At 48.8% G+C, this 15372-nt stretch overlaps 1 protein-coding gene across 1 annotated transcript; it reads right to left on the bottom strand.

Moving 5' to 3' along the window:
* Positions 1–247: 247 nt before the first annotated feature.
* On the bottom strand, positions 248–14689 carry ACTR1A (actin related protein 1A). Its single transcript, XM_045568509.1, has 11 exons — positions 14482–14689; positions 9259–9323; positions 7942–8017; positions 7053–7178; positions 6120–6244; positions 4570–4786; positions 3847–3939; positions 3110–3284; positions 2945–3006; positions 2119–2159; positions 248–1955 (listed from the first exon to the last, which is right to left on the bottom strand). The coding sequence occupies exons 1-11, from the start codon at positions 14527–14529 to the stop codon at positions 1853–1855; spliced, it is 1131 nt and encodes a 376-aa protein (XP_045424465.1). The 5' UTR covers positions 14530–14689; the 3' UTR covers positions 248–1852.
* Between the last annotated feature and the right edge of the window lie 683 nt (positions 14690–15372).

The following is a 15372-nucleotide window of genomic DNA, read 5'->3' as shown; positions in this document are numbered from 1 at the left end:
GAATCTCACCCATGAGTTCGAGTGTGTACACAGGGACTCTCAGGTCTTGAACCTGGGCGTTGGCGTGAACGTGATTTTCTCCGCATCTACCCGACAGGCTGGAACTTGGGCCGCAGCCTGGGTAAGTCTGGCTGGTGCAACAGTGCCCTCTAGAAGACAGACCAGGGCCAGTCACCACCTCAGATTCAGGACCACAGCTCGTCCTTCTTCCCACCCAGCAGTGGCCACAGACAGAAAGAGGCCCAGCTGATGTGTCTATTGGAACAACTTTATTTCAGTACACTGGGCCCCACCAGGCAACATGGTTTGTGCGAGGCTGTGCGAGGGACAGGCTTGGGCTAAGGGGAGGGAGGTGAGCTGGTTATGCAGTCCGCGGGGCGCCACACTGCTTTCACACACACCTGCTGCTGCGGCCCACATCTGGCAGGGGCCTTTGGTCACAGGATGGCGTAGGAGAGAATACTGCCTGGAATCTGGGACTAGGGTGGGTCTTGGTGTCACGGGTGAGGGTGCCAGTGAAGACAGGCTGGCCCCAGCTCTGCATGGTCTGGGCTGAAGGGCTTTGGACAACTCTGAGGAGCCAGGCCTGGGCCCATCAGTGTCTGGCCCTCTCCCTCCCTAACCAAACAGGCCCAGAGTCAAGAATGGCACAAGATCAGCCTGGGGGGGGGCTGTTTCACTTCTATAACCTAGTCCTCTGGTCAGCTAGAGTGGCAAAGGCAACTTGGTTAATTGCAGTCTTCTCCAGTCCTAAGGGTACTGGATCTCAAACACCCTTCTTTGCTTGGGGCCTCTGCCAAAGAGTGATTGTACCTCCTGTTTCAGAGAATCCAGCCAGCAACCAGCCTGTTCATTCCAGCAAGTAGACGAGGGAGAGAGAGGCTGGTGGGAGTGCCTTTGAGTGTAGCCTGCAATCCCAAGTGGTCCTGTGGCCTATGGATAGTGTCAGCTCAGCAGCAGGGAGAGGCAGGACCCTAGGTGCCAGGCTAAGTGCAGGTCTGTAAACTTTAGTGTCAGCAGGGTGGGAGGTGGTGAGCTCCCTCTCTCCAGCCCCTCACTGAAAAAACACTTCAATAAGTAAAACTGAAGATGGCATTGCAACAAGGATGGATGAAAAGCGAGTGACAGGACCTGGAGTCAGTAGGCTCCTTAAACTCTCCCTAGACCTAGAAGGGCACTGGCTGGGCTTGCAGCATTAGCTCTGCAGCCAACCAGAAGTAGCGTGACTCCTGCCCTCCTCCAATGCCCGGTGTGGTCCCCAGGTGAACGCGAGGACCTGTTCTCTCCTGACCCCAGAATCTCTGTAACGGCTCCTAGAGTTTTTCTAGCCTCCCAAACCAAAATGGCAACACAACCAGACAGAACTCAGCCCCAACCCCAGTTCTCAGCACATGGTCAGGAGGCATCGAGAACAGAGTGACAAGCAAGGGGAGGCAGCAGCTGCCTGGGCCTCTGGGGGTGGGGGTGGGGCCGGCCCAGCCTGGGTGGGCAGCAGCAAGATCTCCCAGGGGATTGGCTTATCTCCCTCTCCATCTCCCTGTGGTAGTAAACGTAGGCCCACACAGCCAGCCAAAGGCCCAGCTGGGGAAGTAGCAAGGCCTCTGCCTGCACTCTCCCTGTCAGGCCAGTTAGTGGTCAACCCCAGGCCTCAGGCCATCGCCACTGTGGGTAGTTCATCGTCCTTTCCGGGCCCAGGGATCCCCGGGTCACACGTACTCACATATGTGCACACACTCTCTTACCCACATACACACTCACACACACAGGCAGTTCCTTGCAAACACTCCGACTCAAGAAAGCGAGTTTTAAAGTGGAGTTAACTTCAGAGAGAGGTGAAGATGATGTCCCAACATTAGAAGGTTTTCCTGTGGATGGATCGGGCACCGTCTTCCTCATATTCCTTCTTGGAGACCCACATCTTCTTAAAGGTGTCCAGGGAGGCAAGGATAGAGCCCCTGGAGTAGAGGGAATCCAAAGGAACAGTGTAAGAGAGAAGTGGAGCCCGCCAGACCCCTGGGGCCAAACCGAATGAGGCTTTTCTTTAAAGGGATGGGGCGAAGAGGGCTTATCCATGCCTTCACCTCCCGTTCCCCTCTTACTCCTGGAAGAGTCACTCACCCAATCCATGTGGAATACAGTCTCTCCTGAGGTGCAGATATCTGGAAAGGTGGTGGAAAGAAGAACCTGAGACTCCCATTCCTCCCTTTCCCTTCTAACGCTCCTCTCACTGCCCAAGGCAGAGGATGTGTTTCACACACCAGGCCTAAGCTCTGCCCTGCTGGACCCTGTGGCCTCTCGGGAGGGCACTGTGGCCAGCCTGACACTCATCTGGCTGTAGATACTTAGGGTTCCAGCAGCCCTAAGTATCTACAGCTGCCAGGGAAGCTGGGGCTACCTGGGGTCTGGGGGCAACAGACTCCATGGCAGGAACCACACTCCTTCATTAGGATCCCTCCTCGGGTAGCCAGCTCCCTCTACCAGTCACTAAGGAGTCAGACTGTGTGACAGGGAAGCCACCTCCCTGGTCAAGGGGCACGGCAGCAGTAAAAGTCAATCTCCTGTCAATTTTTTTTAAGAGGCAGGGTCTTGCTATGTTGCCTAGGCTGGTCTTGAACCCTTGGTCTCAAGTGATCCTCCTACGTGCATGCCACATACCCAGCTAATCTGTCACTTTAAGTTTCCCTGAAAGATCACACCTGGGGCCCTCAACCTAGGGCCCTGCTATATCTGGGTATTAGAACAGCCTTCCTTTTGAGGGAAGAGGAAGAATAAGAATGGAACCTCCCCCTGGCTGACCTAGATCTCAGGGTCAGTGTGTAAGCTGGGAGCCATCTGGTGCTGCCTGTAGAGCCTTGGCTGCCCAAAGGGCTTGGGCAGAGCCAGAGGGAGGTCACACCATGCGGCACTCCAGGCCCACCCAGGCCAGCCCCCACCGTGCTCTTACCCTAATCTTCACGTCTTTTGGAGCCAGTTTCTTCACTTCACTCAGTAGCCTGTCACCAAAACCTGAACAAGCAGAAAAGGAGAATCGCAAGTTAATTCTCTGGGTGTCTGGGCCCAGCAGGATCTGGATGCTTCCAGGCGTAGGGCCCCAAGAGCAAAGACCAACCTTTGAACAGGGTGGAGCCTCCCGAGAGGACAATGTTGGAGAAAAGTGTGCGCCGCAGGTCCATGTCAGACTTCTGGATGGCAAACACCAGGACTTCGTGGATGCCCTCGCTCTCTTCACCAATCAAGTCTGGCCTGAACAGCAGCTCTGGGGCCCGGAATCGGGAAGGACCAATCTGTAGGGTGGAGGGCCAGCTTAAGAGGCTGGGGCTGGGACTTAGTTCCCTTTGGGAGTAGGAATGGAAGAGGCCCCTCTGCACATCTCTCACTAACCAGGTGGCTATGAAGGCCAGGTTCAGGACAGATGCTATGTGTCCAGGGCCTCAAGGAACAAAGATAGGGCTCCTGGGAACAAATAGGGTTTCTGGGAAACTAGAGAGGGGAAGCTTTTACATTTAATCCTAGCTCTGACATTTTCCAAGCAAAAGATGTTTGGCATTAATACATGGATTCATTCAGTCATGGAAATTTCTTCCTATCAATGGGAGTTCAAGGGAGTTCAAGGTAAGTGGCAGCTCACCCTGTACTATGCCCGGGAGTGGTTAAGGACAGCACTAAGCATCTCCCTTCCTATCCCATACCTGACTTGGGAAAATCCCTCTGGAGACCCCTCCGGTCCACATGGCACCTCCTCTGCGGGAGGCGGGGCGCTCCCGCCCTCAGGGCCATTCTGTTCAGGCCCAGAGCTTCTGTGGGCCTGAGGGGACTTGGAGGAGGGGGGCAAGTCCAGCCACCTACCTCAATGGTGCTGCCGTCGGGCAGGTAGTACTGAGCCTTCTCTGTCTCCAGTGTCTCATCCTTCTGGGGGTTTATGGATAGGTAGCAGGCTCTCTGTGGGACCAAGCACAACAGTCAGGCAGGCGGGACATCTGGCCCATACCTGGTCACTCACAGTCCTAGGACAGTAACATGCTGCTGTAGAAACCTGTCCATCTGCAGTGATTGCCCTAATGGTCACAGGAGCTGCTTCCCAGAAGCAGGAGAAGGGACGTCTCTGTTGGCCTTCACTGGGTGGCACTAAGGATATGAACTCTCACCTGCTCCACCTTCCTGGTGGGTAAGCTTGGAAACTTGGCTCTCTGGATCCTGGGTCTGAGACTACAGCCTAATTTTACCCCAGGCCCAGGCATCTATCTCCTTCTACTACTCAAATGGTTCAATTTACTTAAAAAGAAAAAAGTATTATGACTTCTTCAAGGATGTAAAATAACCTATATAATTTGTACATAAGGCATAAAAAACATACTGAGCACCTGGGTACAGCTCCCTTTCCCCCCACAAGATGGCAGCACTTCAGGACGGCGAATCTGTCACCTCCCTGCCAGGAGGCCTGGCTGGGGAGAAAAGGGCCTGACCTGGGACCCCAGGGACCCCTTTCTTCACTCGCTGGTCACCGAGGTCCTGGTTGCCCTCCCACCCCCATTCCCCATCCCATCCCTAGGCCCACCAGGCATCACTCACTTCTTTTATGGCCTTGACAATCTCAAATTCGGAGGATGAGTGGAAATCATAGCCCTCCTTACGCAGGTAGAGGCGAAGGAAGCGAGAGACGTCCCGGCCAGCGATGTCGATGCGCATGATAGAGTGGGGCATGGCGAAGCCCTCGTAAATGGGCACAGCATGGGTGACGCCATCCCCAGAATCCAGCACCACACCCGTGGTCCTGCCTGTGGCATAACTGAAGCAAAGAGGGCAAACCATCACTAAGCCCTCCTCCTTACTCTGGGAGGAAACCCACTTCATTTTAGTGTTCAATGTCAGCTAAACTAAAGCCTGGGCCTGCCTTTCTCCAGGGGCCTTAGAACGGACTGAGTACTAAGGAAGCCCGAGTGTGGAAGCAAGCCTTGGACAGCTGAATGAAAGCAGCTGAGCTCCTCCAAGCTCCCTCCCCAGATGCAGAGCAGGCCTTGCAGTCTGAGATGGCCTGGCCTTCAGCTGCCTCACAGACCCAGCCTCGGGCGCAGCTCAACTCCCTAGATGAGGAAAAAACTCAAATGCCTACAAGGGTCAGGCAGGAAAAGTAAGTGAATAAAAGAAAATAAGAATATTTTTCATTTCCATAAAAAAAACAGTTTTTTTTCCCCACAGGGCCTTCTAGGTCTGTCTTTAGTTTTCTATCTTTTGGATACAGATATATATTTCTGTGAAGAAGAGGGAAAAAACCCACAATGTTTGATAAATAGCAACTGACACTCAGCCTTTGTGTTGGGTGGGCAATAGAGAATGGGGCGGAGTGTGGTAAAGAAGCCAGGCCTGCAAACCATATCTAAAATGGCAGCCATTATTCCACTGCAGCTGATTTTTGCACCATAGAAATGCAGGCTTAGTATTACCAGATGTTCTCTTTTTTTCAGAGAAGCCAGAAATTTGGATGTTGATATGACATCTCCCAATTTTCAAATGCTGGCGGCTTACAATTTTTGTAATAGGGTCAAACAAATCCCACAATAGGTCACCATTGTACAATCTCCGTAGTAGACTTAAGCCTAACCCTGGTGGGAGGTAGGGTGGGAATATGACAGAAATGACAGGGCATGAGAACAGGGACTGATCCAGGTGATACAGTCTTGGTCCAGACACTTGGATCAAGACTGTATCACCAGCCTGGCAGAGCACCTGGCATACAGTAAGCACTGAATACATACGTGAACACATTACAGGGGCCTTCAGGAAGAGCTGTAGCAGCATGTGGCCTTCTCAGCAGGCCTAGCTGAAAGTCTTGGCCACTAAACCAGCTGAGAGTACTGACACCGGGGTGCAGTCAATACCAGTCACATCTCTTTTGGTTTTAACTAAGAAGGCTTAGTGCTCAGTTTCAGCAAAAGTCTTTCTCCCTTTCCCACCATCCTTTAACACTTTCCTATTGGGTGTGTGTGTGTGTGTGTGTGTGTGTGTGTGTGTGTGTGTGTGTGTGAAGTTGCTCTGAACCACCCCAGAGAAGAGCCTGCCTCAACTGTGCCAAAGAACTCCTTCCCCCCACCAAGGGCCGAGGCCAGCCAGCTGCTACTCACAGGCTAAGCACAGCTTGCATGGAGATGAAAAGAGCTGGCACATTGAAGGTCTCGAAGAAAACTTCAGCAGCTCGTTCCCGGTTTTTCCGTGGGTTTAACGGTGCCTCAGTTAGGAGCACAGGATGCTGGTGAAAGGAGCCCAGCAGGCAATCAGGGCAAGGCCAGATTTCCACCCTCATTAGTACTAGGGGAGAAGCCCCTGTCTTGATGGTTTGAGAGCCCAGGGACCTTTGTCACCCTCCCTCCAAAAAAGGCAAGTTGGGCCTGTCACCTAGCCCTGCCCAAGTAGGTTTCTCAATTTTCCAAATTCAAGCCCCCTTTCAAGTCTCATTCTGCCCTTGCCTCCACCCCTCACTCCCATCCTTGTCCTTCAAGATTTGTATACAGGCCCCTGTGTCTACTGTATATCTCCAACTGTCAAGAAGATTTTGTGAAACTCTAAATGCTGAATTATTATGATAAAAAGTCATTTAAAAAATTCTCAAAATAGAAAATTAAATCTCAATATTGAATATGCTTTTAAAAAAACTGAAAACATCCCTCCCCTGGAAATTGACACAAGTAGCCTGCACTTTCCTTTGCACTTCTGAATTGAGAGCTACTTCCTTTGACGTTAATGAGCATAATAGGCTCTGAATTCCGAAGTATGTGGATTTGAATCCCAGCTCTACTAGTTTATTCACTGGGTAGTCTGGGAAATACTATTTGGCTTTCCTGAGCTTCCATTTGCTTATTTGTAAAGTGAGATAATGCTACCTATATCTCATAGGAATAGCATGAAGATTCAACTCAAATGTCTGAAAAGCACATGGCCTGGGACCTTGGCACAGAGTGAGACTCCAGCACCCTTGGTAGTTAATAGTCATCTCTGGGGCAGGGGTTCTGCCCAGTTTTGCATACTCCACAGGGGTGCCCTATACACAGGACCCTCACCTCCTCTGAGAAAGTCTGGAGCTGGTCCTTAGAATAGACATATTGCCAGATGCGTTCCATGTCATTCCAGTCCTTGACGATGCCGTGCTCCATGGGGTAGCGGATTGAGAGCAGCCCTCGGTGCTCCTGGGGATAGAGAACAGGACGCGAAGTTCAGGACCCTCCTCTGCCAGGACAGAGCTGTGCAAGTGAGTAGCCTCAGCTTCCTCTGTTCCCACTCCACTGTCCTCACCCATGGCTAAGGGTGGGCACATGTTCTCCAAGTCTCTAGACTGTATGCTGCAAACTGCCTTTGCTTTCCCAACAGCTAGCAAAGCAGAGGGCCTCTGCATCTCTGTGGGCCGTCAGGTGCTTCTCTGACAAGTGACAGAAAGGACTTTCCTCATTACCTGATTCCAGGACACAATCTCCTGCTCCCACCTCTGGGTCTCAGCGCTTGAAGCCAAAGTTGGCAACGATGATTCTGTTGTTTTGCCACTACAGGCTGCCTGAGGGCTCTGCCAAAACTGTGTTAATTAACTCATCCCTAGGGTATGCCAGCCAGGCTCTCCCTCTTGAATCCCTTTTGCCAAAAAAGTAACCAAGCCAGGCAATTTGATCATTGGCAAGGCAGTGACAGAATGCAGAAGATAAGGTAATAGCCCTGTTTTCAGGACTGGCTCAGTGTTTCCCAAATTGGGGGTTCCAGATATTTCTTCTCCAAGACCAGAGGCTGCTCCTGGGAGAAATAAACCACCTAGGCCTAGGATGAGAGAACCAAAAGGGAAATTTTAAGAGAAAATTTCTCCTTTTGCTCATGGTTATGTCTAACTGCTGGGACATTTTCCATGTGGTGAGTAAGGAAGGTCCTCTGCTGGCTTGAGGCTTTTTCTGTAGGCCTGGGAATTACCTCAGCTTTGGGGCCAATGAAGATGTCACCTTCGAGGGCTCCTGCCATGACACGAACATGCTTGGGTCTGCCCACACTAGAAAGAAGAACAGGGAGGACTATCATTTTTCCTTTCTTGATAGAACACAGGATGTATAGATGCATGTACATACTCAAATTCTACTGTGATTATCTGTGAGGAATGAGGTTACAGTTGATTTTGATTTTCTTCTTTATACTTTTCTGTATTTTCCACAATTTCTACAATGAACATGTATTATTTAAGTTATTTATATATTATTTCATATTTTTATTACATTTATATTACTTTATAAATAATTAAAAGAAATTTTAGAGGATTCAGTACTTTTAGTTCTTCTCTTTCCCCAATGTATGTGCAGACCAAGAGAGATAAGGAAATAAGAATTTCTAAATATGAATGGTTAACTCAAAACATTTAAGTCTCCTCAGGACCTCTACTAAGTAAAACTGTGATGCTGTAAGTTGGACAGAGAGCCTCTTCCTCTTCCTCCCCCCTGAAGCCCCTTCCCTAGGCCTCTGTGACCTTCTGTCTGCATCTGCAGTCTCTCTGCCTTAGGAGGAAAGCTCTGAGAGACTCGTTCTCAGTAAGCTGGTAGGTATGGTTTAACGTTAACCCCAGCCTGGGTGACAGGAGAAGTTTAAAAAGAGGGCTCCGTGAAGAGGCAATCATCCAAAGCCTGGAGTCGCCAGTGATAACATTTTTGGCATCAGATGAAGTCAGATTTAAAAAAAGAGGCCTCGTGCCTGTGCCTCTCAAATCGTATCATGTAGACAACTATTTTCTTTGCTTACTTCAAACCCAGCTCCTGTCCCTTGCTTGTTGTTGTTCGAGTACCAAGGCTGACCTGAATGAGAATTCTTCTTCCTAAAAGAGGGAGGCTAAAACATTTAGCCCTAAAACAGTTGCCTTGGTTTTTCTTATTGTTGTTGTTGAGACAGAGTATCACTTTGTCACCCTGGGTGGAGTACCATGGTGTCATTGTAGCTTACTGCAACCTCCAACACCAGGGCTCCAAGCGATCCTTCTGCCTCAGCCTCCTTGGTAGCTGGGACTATAGGCATGTGATGTAATGCCCAGCTGGGTTTTTTTTTTTAAATTTCTTTTTCTTGTTTTTCTTTTTGGTAGAGACAGGGTCACACTCTTGCTCAAGCTGATTTCAAACTCCTGACCTCAAACAATCCTCCTGCCTTGGCCTCCCAGAATGCTAGGTTTACAGGTGTGAGCCACCACACCCGGCCACAGCCCTAAAACAAAGCTGAGAGCCAAACTTCTGCCTAAGCTACAGAATGACTTACTAGTTAGGAAAGCAGTATTTGGGGATCTGATCACCAGCAAAGCCAGCTTTAATCACACCGGATCCCTAAGGAGAGAGGAGAGAGAGAGAGAAGTCAGAACAATCACAAAAACAAGAGAAGGATTACATGATTTCATTTTTCTTTAAAGAGAAAGGGAGACCTTACATTTGTATATAATATATATACATTTGTGTGAGCTTAGAAAAGGTGAATGCGCATGGGAGGGCGGGAGGCGAGACAGGGATGGTGATGAGGAGGACTCTCACTGTATACTCAACGCATTGATTTTTCTGTAGTTTTTGACTTCTCTACATTGAACATGTTTTACTTTGGGAATTGAAAATAATATTAATAAAAGCAGGAGGATCACTTGAGCCCAGGAGTTTGAGGCTACAGTGAGCTATGATCACACTACTGCACTCCAGCCTGGGCGACAGAGCAAGCCCCTGTCTCTCTTTTTTTTTGGGGTGGGGGACACAGTCTCACTCTTTTGCCCTGGCTAGAGTGCTCTGGCAAGCCCCTGTCTCTAAAATAAATAAGTAAATAAATAAAAATATTAATAAAGGGAAGAAAAAGACAGAAAACCTGGGGAGAGAAGAGGAAACCACCTAGAAGCATCAAAGTTGCCAAGTTCAGGAATATAATTAGGGTGGGAAAAGCTTGTGATTCTTTCTGTTACACAACCATGGGATGCTTTTAACCTATTTTCCCAGCTCAGGCCTACACTCTCCCTGCCTCTGGGGCCCCCATGACAGATGCCACCATGAGCATCATCATGCTTGAAGCCGACTCCAATGGACGTACACTGTCTTGTTCTTACTGCAGGGGCAGAAGACTACTGTGCTTTGTTTTACTCCTTGACCTACTGAAGGTAAAGAGCAGGGAAGCCCTAAATCCTGCGGCTCCCATACTTGCTATGTTGGGTGAGGTGTCCAGAAAAGAATCCGAGTTCTCCCCACAGCATCTCTGGGACCACGTGGGGCCCAACTAATGTAAACATTGGCTCTAGATACAGATACCAACCCTGTCTTGATATTGTTTGCAGATATATCCTGTTCTCTTCCTTCTTAACCCTTCTACCTAACATGATTTGCAGCTGGACGTGTGAGTGGGGCAAGGCTTTTCTTGCCACTGGTTGACCACTTCTCCTGGGGCAGAGTGTGATATTTCTAGAACCCACACAGCAAACAGTAAACACATCAGGAGATGCTAAGTAGCCAAGGTTATCTTTGCACCAAAGGCTTCCTAGCAACACCGCTGGTTCCCTCCCTGTCTCTCTATTTCTGCTCTTCTACAGGAGGAGGGGAGTGAGACTGGCCATCCTGGTGCTCGCCTCTGGCAAGGCAGTGGTTGGGGGCAGGAAGTGAGAAGTGGTTGAGGGACAGGAAAAGTGGAGTGTCAGGGAGAGGAGGGCAAGCCAGTTCTCTAAGGGAGTAGGAGACAATGTGCAAACTCATTGGTCTGGGTCTGGGCAGTACAGCAAGAGGCCTGGAAAAGGTGTAGATGTCAGGTGAGCTGAAAGCCTGGGAAGGAGGGGGAACCATCCCATTGCAAACCCACGGGCTCTGAGACTGAGGCGTAGACAGGCAAAAAGGGCCCTATATGTGAGAACTCTGGGAACCTGTCAGCTCAAGCTTCCAGTGATTGCTCACTGCCTTCATCTGTGTGTGGTGATACTAATAGACTCATCGGGTCTCCTGGCAGAGGTTGAAAATGAGAAGATGAGACCTGTATTTCGGACCCTGGATATTTTTAAGAGATGATTTTCCTGGATGTCTGATTTTTAGTTTACTAGGAAAAGGACTGGCTTCTGGGTAACAAGGCAAATTACAATGTCAGATTCATTTTTTTCCTCTCTGTCCTTCCCAACAAAAGTATAACAGGCCCAGTTCAAATAGCACCACCTTCCCCCTGAAGAATATCTCCAGAATTAATTATCCTCTTTGTATTATCTCACAGCAAATCACCACTACCTATATTATAAGGTAGCATGCATTTCATTCTGCTTTCTATTAGAATTTATGATTGCCATTTTTGTCTCTTTTCAATCTGAGTTTCTTGTGACCAGAGACTATGTATGGGTAGTATCTGGCATTTGCTAGGTACTCGATAGATGCTGGCTGACTAAAATTAAAATCAAGTGCAAATGACTAAAGTATGGAACCTGAATGAGCAGCTGGAATGCTGGAGGCCCCAGGCACAGGCGGTGCAGGAAAGGTAAAATCAGCAGCATTGGGAATGATGTACAAGGTGGAACAAGACCCAGCTTGTCCCTGTAGCCCCTGAGCAGGCCTGCCAGGCCAGTACTTGGCGAAGAATCAGTAGGGTTCTGCTCTAGTCATACACGAGAGCATACAGAAAGGTCATGTCCATTTCTTTAACAGTATTTACAGCTAGGAACTGTGTACCTGGCAGATAAGCTCTTTGTTATTCACTCTGGCAAAGCCAAGTAAACAAATGCCTTGTAGAGGCTTCTTGGAAAAGTAATCTCATGAAATATTTGATTTATGAGGACTCAAGTCTGCTCCCAGCTACCACTGACCATTCTCCTTCTGCTGTAGGCAAATAAACAGCATATCCCTCAACAAAGCTCTCCTGGTACCTGCTGGCTATAGGCCTTGTGGCTTGGGCAAACCTTATCCTAAGCACTTCTGATTATTCTTGACAGGCTGGGAAGAAGGCAGGTTGTCTCCCCCATTTTACAGGCAGGAAAAGGACGCTGAGAGATCTGGAGCCACAGATTCGAGGTGGTGGCCCACAAGACATATTTTACCCAAAGACGTATTTTGTTTGGCCCGCAAAGAACTTTTTAAAAAACAACTTTACTGAGATAAGATTCATCTGCCATGCAATTTACCCATCTAAAGTGTATAATCCAGTGGTTTTAGGTATATTTAGGGTTGTGTAACAATTTCCATAACCTGATCTGAGAACTTTTTCATCACTCACAAAGAAACCCTGTACCCATTGGCAGTCACTCCTTATTCCTCCTCCCAACTCTTCCAGCCCTAGGCAACCATTAATTTACTTTCTGTCTCTGTAGACCACAAAGTACTCTTACACTGCCAACAGCTAAAAACTGAAGATTGTATGTGAAATTTAATATTTCTTATTTCTCTTGAAAAATCAAAAGATCTGGCAGCACTGGGCCTCCATTCCTGCATGGGGACAACTGGATGGAAAAGAGTTGGCCCTTTGGTCAATTCAATGTACCTTCCGAATTTGCCACCCCAAAAGGTATCTTGTAGGCTACCTTCTCCCTCCTCTTTTTAATGTATTCCTGTTCAGCCTCTGAAGGCATTCTCAGCAAATAATTAATGATGTTTCCCCTTCCACATGATAACTGGTTTCATTCTTACCCTCAGAGCACTTAGCTTGGTGTGAAGCACATTCTCAGTTCACAAAATATATAATTGAACAGTGAAAATATCTTTATAAATCACTTCCTCTTCATCCTTTCTGCCAAGCTAGGGATGGATTCTTCTTTTCTTTTTTTTTGAGACAGGGTCTTGCTCTGTCACCCGGGTAGTATACGGTGTGATCATAGCCCTAGGTACTGTGCGTGTGGAGGGAGATGGCTAATAAAATAAAAGAATACCATCTTTTCCCACAAGGATTTCACAGTCTAGTGAGGGAGACAAAAAAAAAAAAGAAAAGAAAAGAAAAGAAAGAAAGGAAAAAATCCTCTCAAAAATGAGGTGTCTCTCATCTATATCAATTCTAGAAAAAAATGCGGTATCTCATTGAGCTCTACCTTGCCCTTTTCAAGGAAGAAGCCGTACCCCTGGTAATAAGGAAAGCTAACAACAGAAAAAACACCTACTCTTGGAAAAAGTGAAGAAGTTGGAACTGGATCTCAGCCTGAGTATGGGCTCCTCAACACCTATGCTGGGTGGTTTGAATACTGTTATTTAACCTCTCCTGCGTAAACTGGGGGCGGTAATTCCTATCTACCCAACAGAGCTGAAGCTTAACGAGAAAGGACACTGTAATATGTCCAACTTCCTAAGAGCTGGACCAACCGAGAGCATCTGACAGTCAGCTTAGGACAGGAGGAACTGGTAGTTTTGCCTCAATGGAGGGACCTAGAAGGGGCACAGAAAGGTATCAACCAATCTCGGTGGTACCAAACCTTTGAATTGGAGACAGAAATGCAGTCGTTTTATAATGGTCCCCTTTCCCCCCAAATAAGAACAGTATTTAGATTATTTCTATTTGTCACTATTGATGCTTTGCGTGAGGGTGCTGGCAAAAGGAATGACTGATAAAGCACACTGGATTTAGGGCACCTCTACTGTGTGACCTTGGGCTTACTTTACCTCTTCGCGCTTCAGTTTTCTCATCTGTAATATGAGGATCAAACTTCCTTCTTAACTATCCACCCAGTTTTTGTGAGGATCCATCTCGAATGTACGTGAAAGCACCCTGGAAGCGCTAGAGCGCCTGGCAGATATTATGTTTGGTAACATAGTATTTCCCGCTAACAGCTAGAGGAAAGCACCTCCCTGCTTGCTTTGTCACTCTCCTTTCTCCTCGACCTTTATTAACTTTGTAATTTATAATCACAGAAATAACTGAAATCCTATGGCTGTTTCTGGCACTAGATTCTCGAGCCCCACCCAGACACACAACACCAAATCGCCGCGCCGGCCTGGATGGATGGAAACTGAGCCCCTCTCCACCCGCGGGCGGGCCCTTGCCTTCAGGCCCCACCACTGCGAGTCCCTGAAGCCAATCCCCACAACCTCCGTGCACCGCCCCGCCCCTTAGAGAGGGGGAGACACTATGGCGACCCGGAAGAACGGCAGGGGCATGAGCCAATCACTGCACACCGCTGCCCTATTCCGGCAAGGCCCAGAGGCGGGGTCGGCAGCCAAGATGGACAGCCAGGGAAGCCAATAGAGTGATCGGAAACTGGGGGGAGGGCGGGCAACAGGCTCTCACAGAGCGGTTAGGGCCCCTCGAGCCAAGGGCCCAAGGACCCGCTCGGACTACAGCTCTTCCCTTTATCCACCCCAAAGTTCTCCATCTCACGGTTGCTGGCAGGCCGCGGTACCTACTGACTACCGGGAGGAGCGGGGGAGACGGAGGCGGTGACGGCTGAACCCGCCTGACAGGCCGGGCCAGTGACAAAGAGCCGGCGGCCCAGGCTGAAACCCGGGAAGCGATCCTTTCAAAGAAGAGAGCCCAAGTCCCTTTAGATATAGAAAAGACGCAACTCACGTTGTCGATCACGACAGGCTGGTTGGCGATCACATCGTAGGACTCCATGGCAGGGGAATCTCTCCTTCCGAGGAAGGAACTGCCAGCCGGGTCCGCAGCTAGCGCCACTGACACGCATGCGCAGTCTAGCCGCCGGCTCAGGGCGGCCAGGGAGCGGCCCGACCTAGCCACGGAAGAACTACAATCCCCATAATGCTTTGCATCTGGGTTAGAGGCCCGGCGTGCTGCAGAGCCCCGCCTAATTTGAGACTGGGCGTCGCATTTCCGATGCACAGTAAGCTGGGGTTTGTAGTCTCTATACAGTAAATGGATGGGGACATAGGTTGATGGTTTTGTTGCATGCCTGGATCTGTAGTCCCTTTGAAAGAGTTCGCAATGCATGCTGAAGTATGTAGTCTTCCTGAGTACTCGTCTGTACTGCGGTTTGGATTGGTCAGTAATTCGTGGATGTTTGGATTTTACAGATCAGTCCTGCCACTCCCGACCCCCTTTCCCTTGCACAATATAGGGTTGCCATGTTTTTATTTGGGCCTTTATGACTTTAATAAACATCTCCTAGCACCTCACACTCTAATAGGAAATTTTAACACGCACACACAAGCACACGAAGAATATATCCTTAAAACAAAGAAAAACAATTTAAATTGAATAAAACTAGCTTTAAGAAAAAAAGCTGTACATTGTCGTTGCTTTTCGCATTTTTTCCTGGATAGGTGTAAACTTTGTAACGGGCTAACATTGGTCTGAAGGTTGGCATTTGGAACTACTGGTATAGGTGATCTTTTGGTCGTTAAAACATCATCTAAGGGTTTCGCGAACTGCTCTAGTATCTTTTTAAATAGACTTTTATGGGTGAGAAAATGGAGGAGAAGAGAGGTTATGTGTCATTGC

Source organism: Lemur catta, chromosome 14 (assembly GCF_020740605.2).
Source record: "Lemur catta isolate mLemCat1 chromosome 14, mLemCat1.pri, whole genome shotgun sequence".
NCBI classification, from domain to species: Eukaryota; Metazoa; Chordata; class Mammalia; order Primates; family Lemuridae; genus Lemur; species Lemur catta.
The sequence above is the reverse complement of the archived record's forward strand: the minus strand, read 5'-3'. Positions and strand labels throughout refer to the sequence as shown.

Coding starts and splice junctions, on each gene's coding strand:
- ACTR1A (XM_045568509.1), bottom strand. CDS start 14,529: ATGGAGTCCTACGATGTGATCGCCAACCAGCCTGTCGTGATCGACAAC. Junction 6,245..7,052: donor TCCAGACTTTCTCAGAGGAG/GTGAGGGTCCTG, acceptor TCCTTTCACCAG/CATCCTGTGCTCCTAACTGA. Junction 2,160..2,944: donor CAAAAGACGTGAAGATTAGG/GTAAGAGCACGG, acceptor CCACCTTTCCAG/ATATCTGCACCTCAGGAGAG.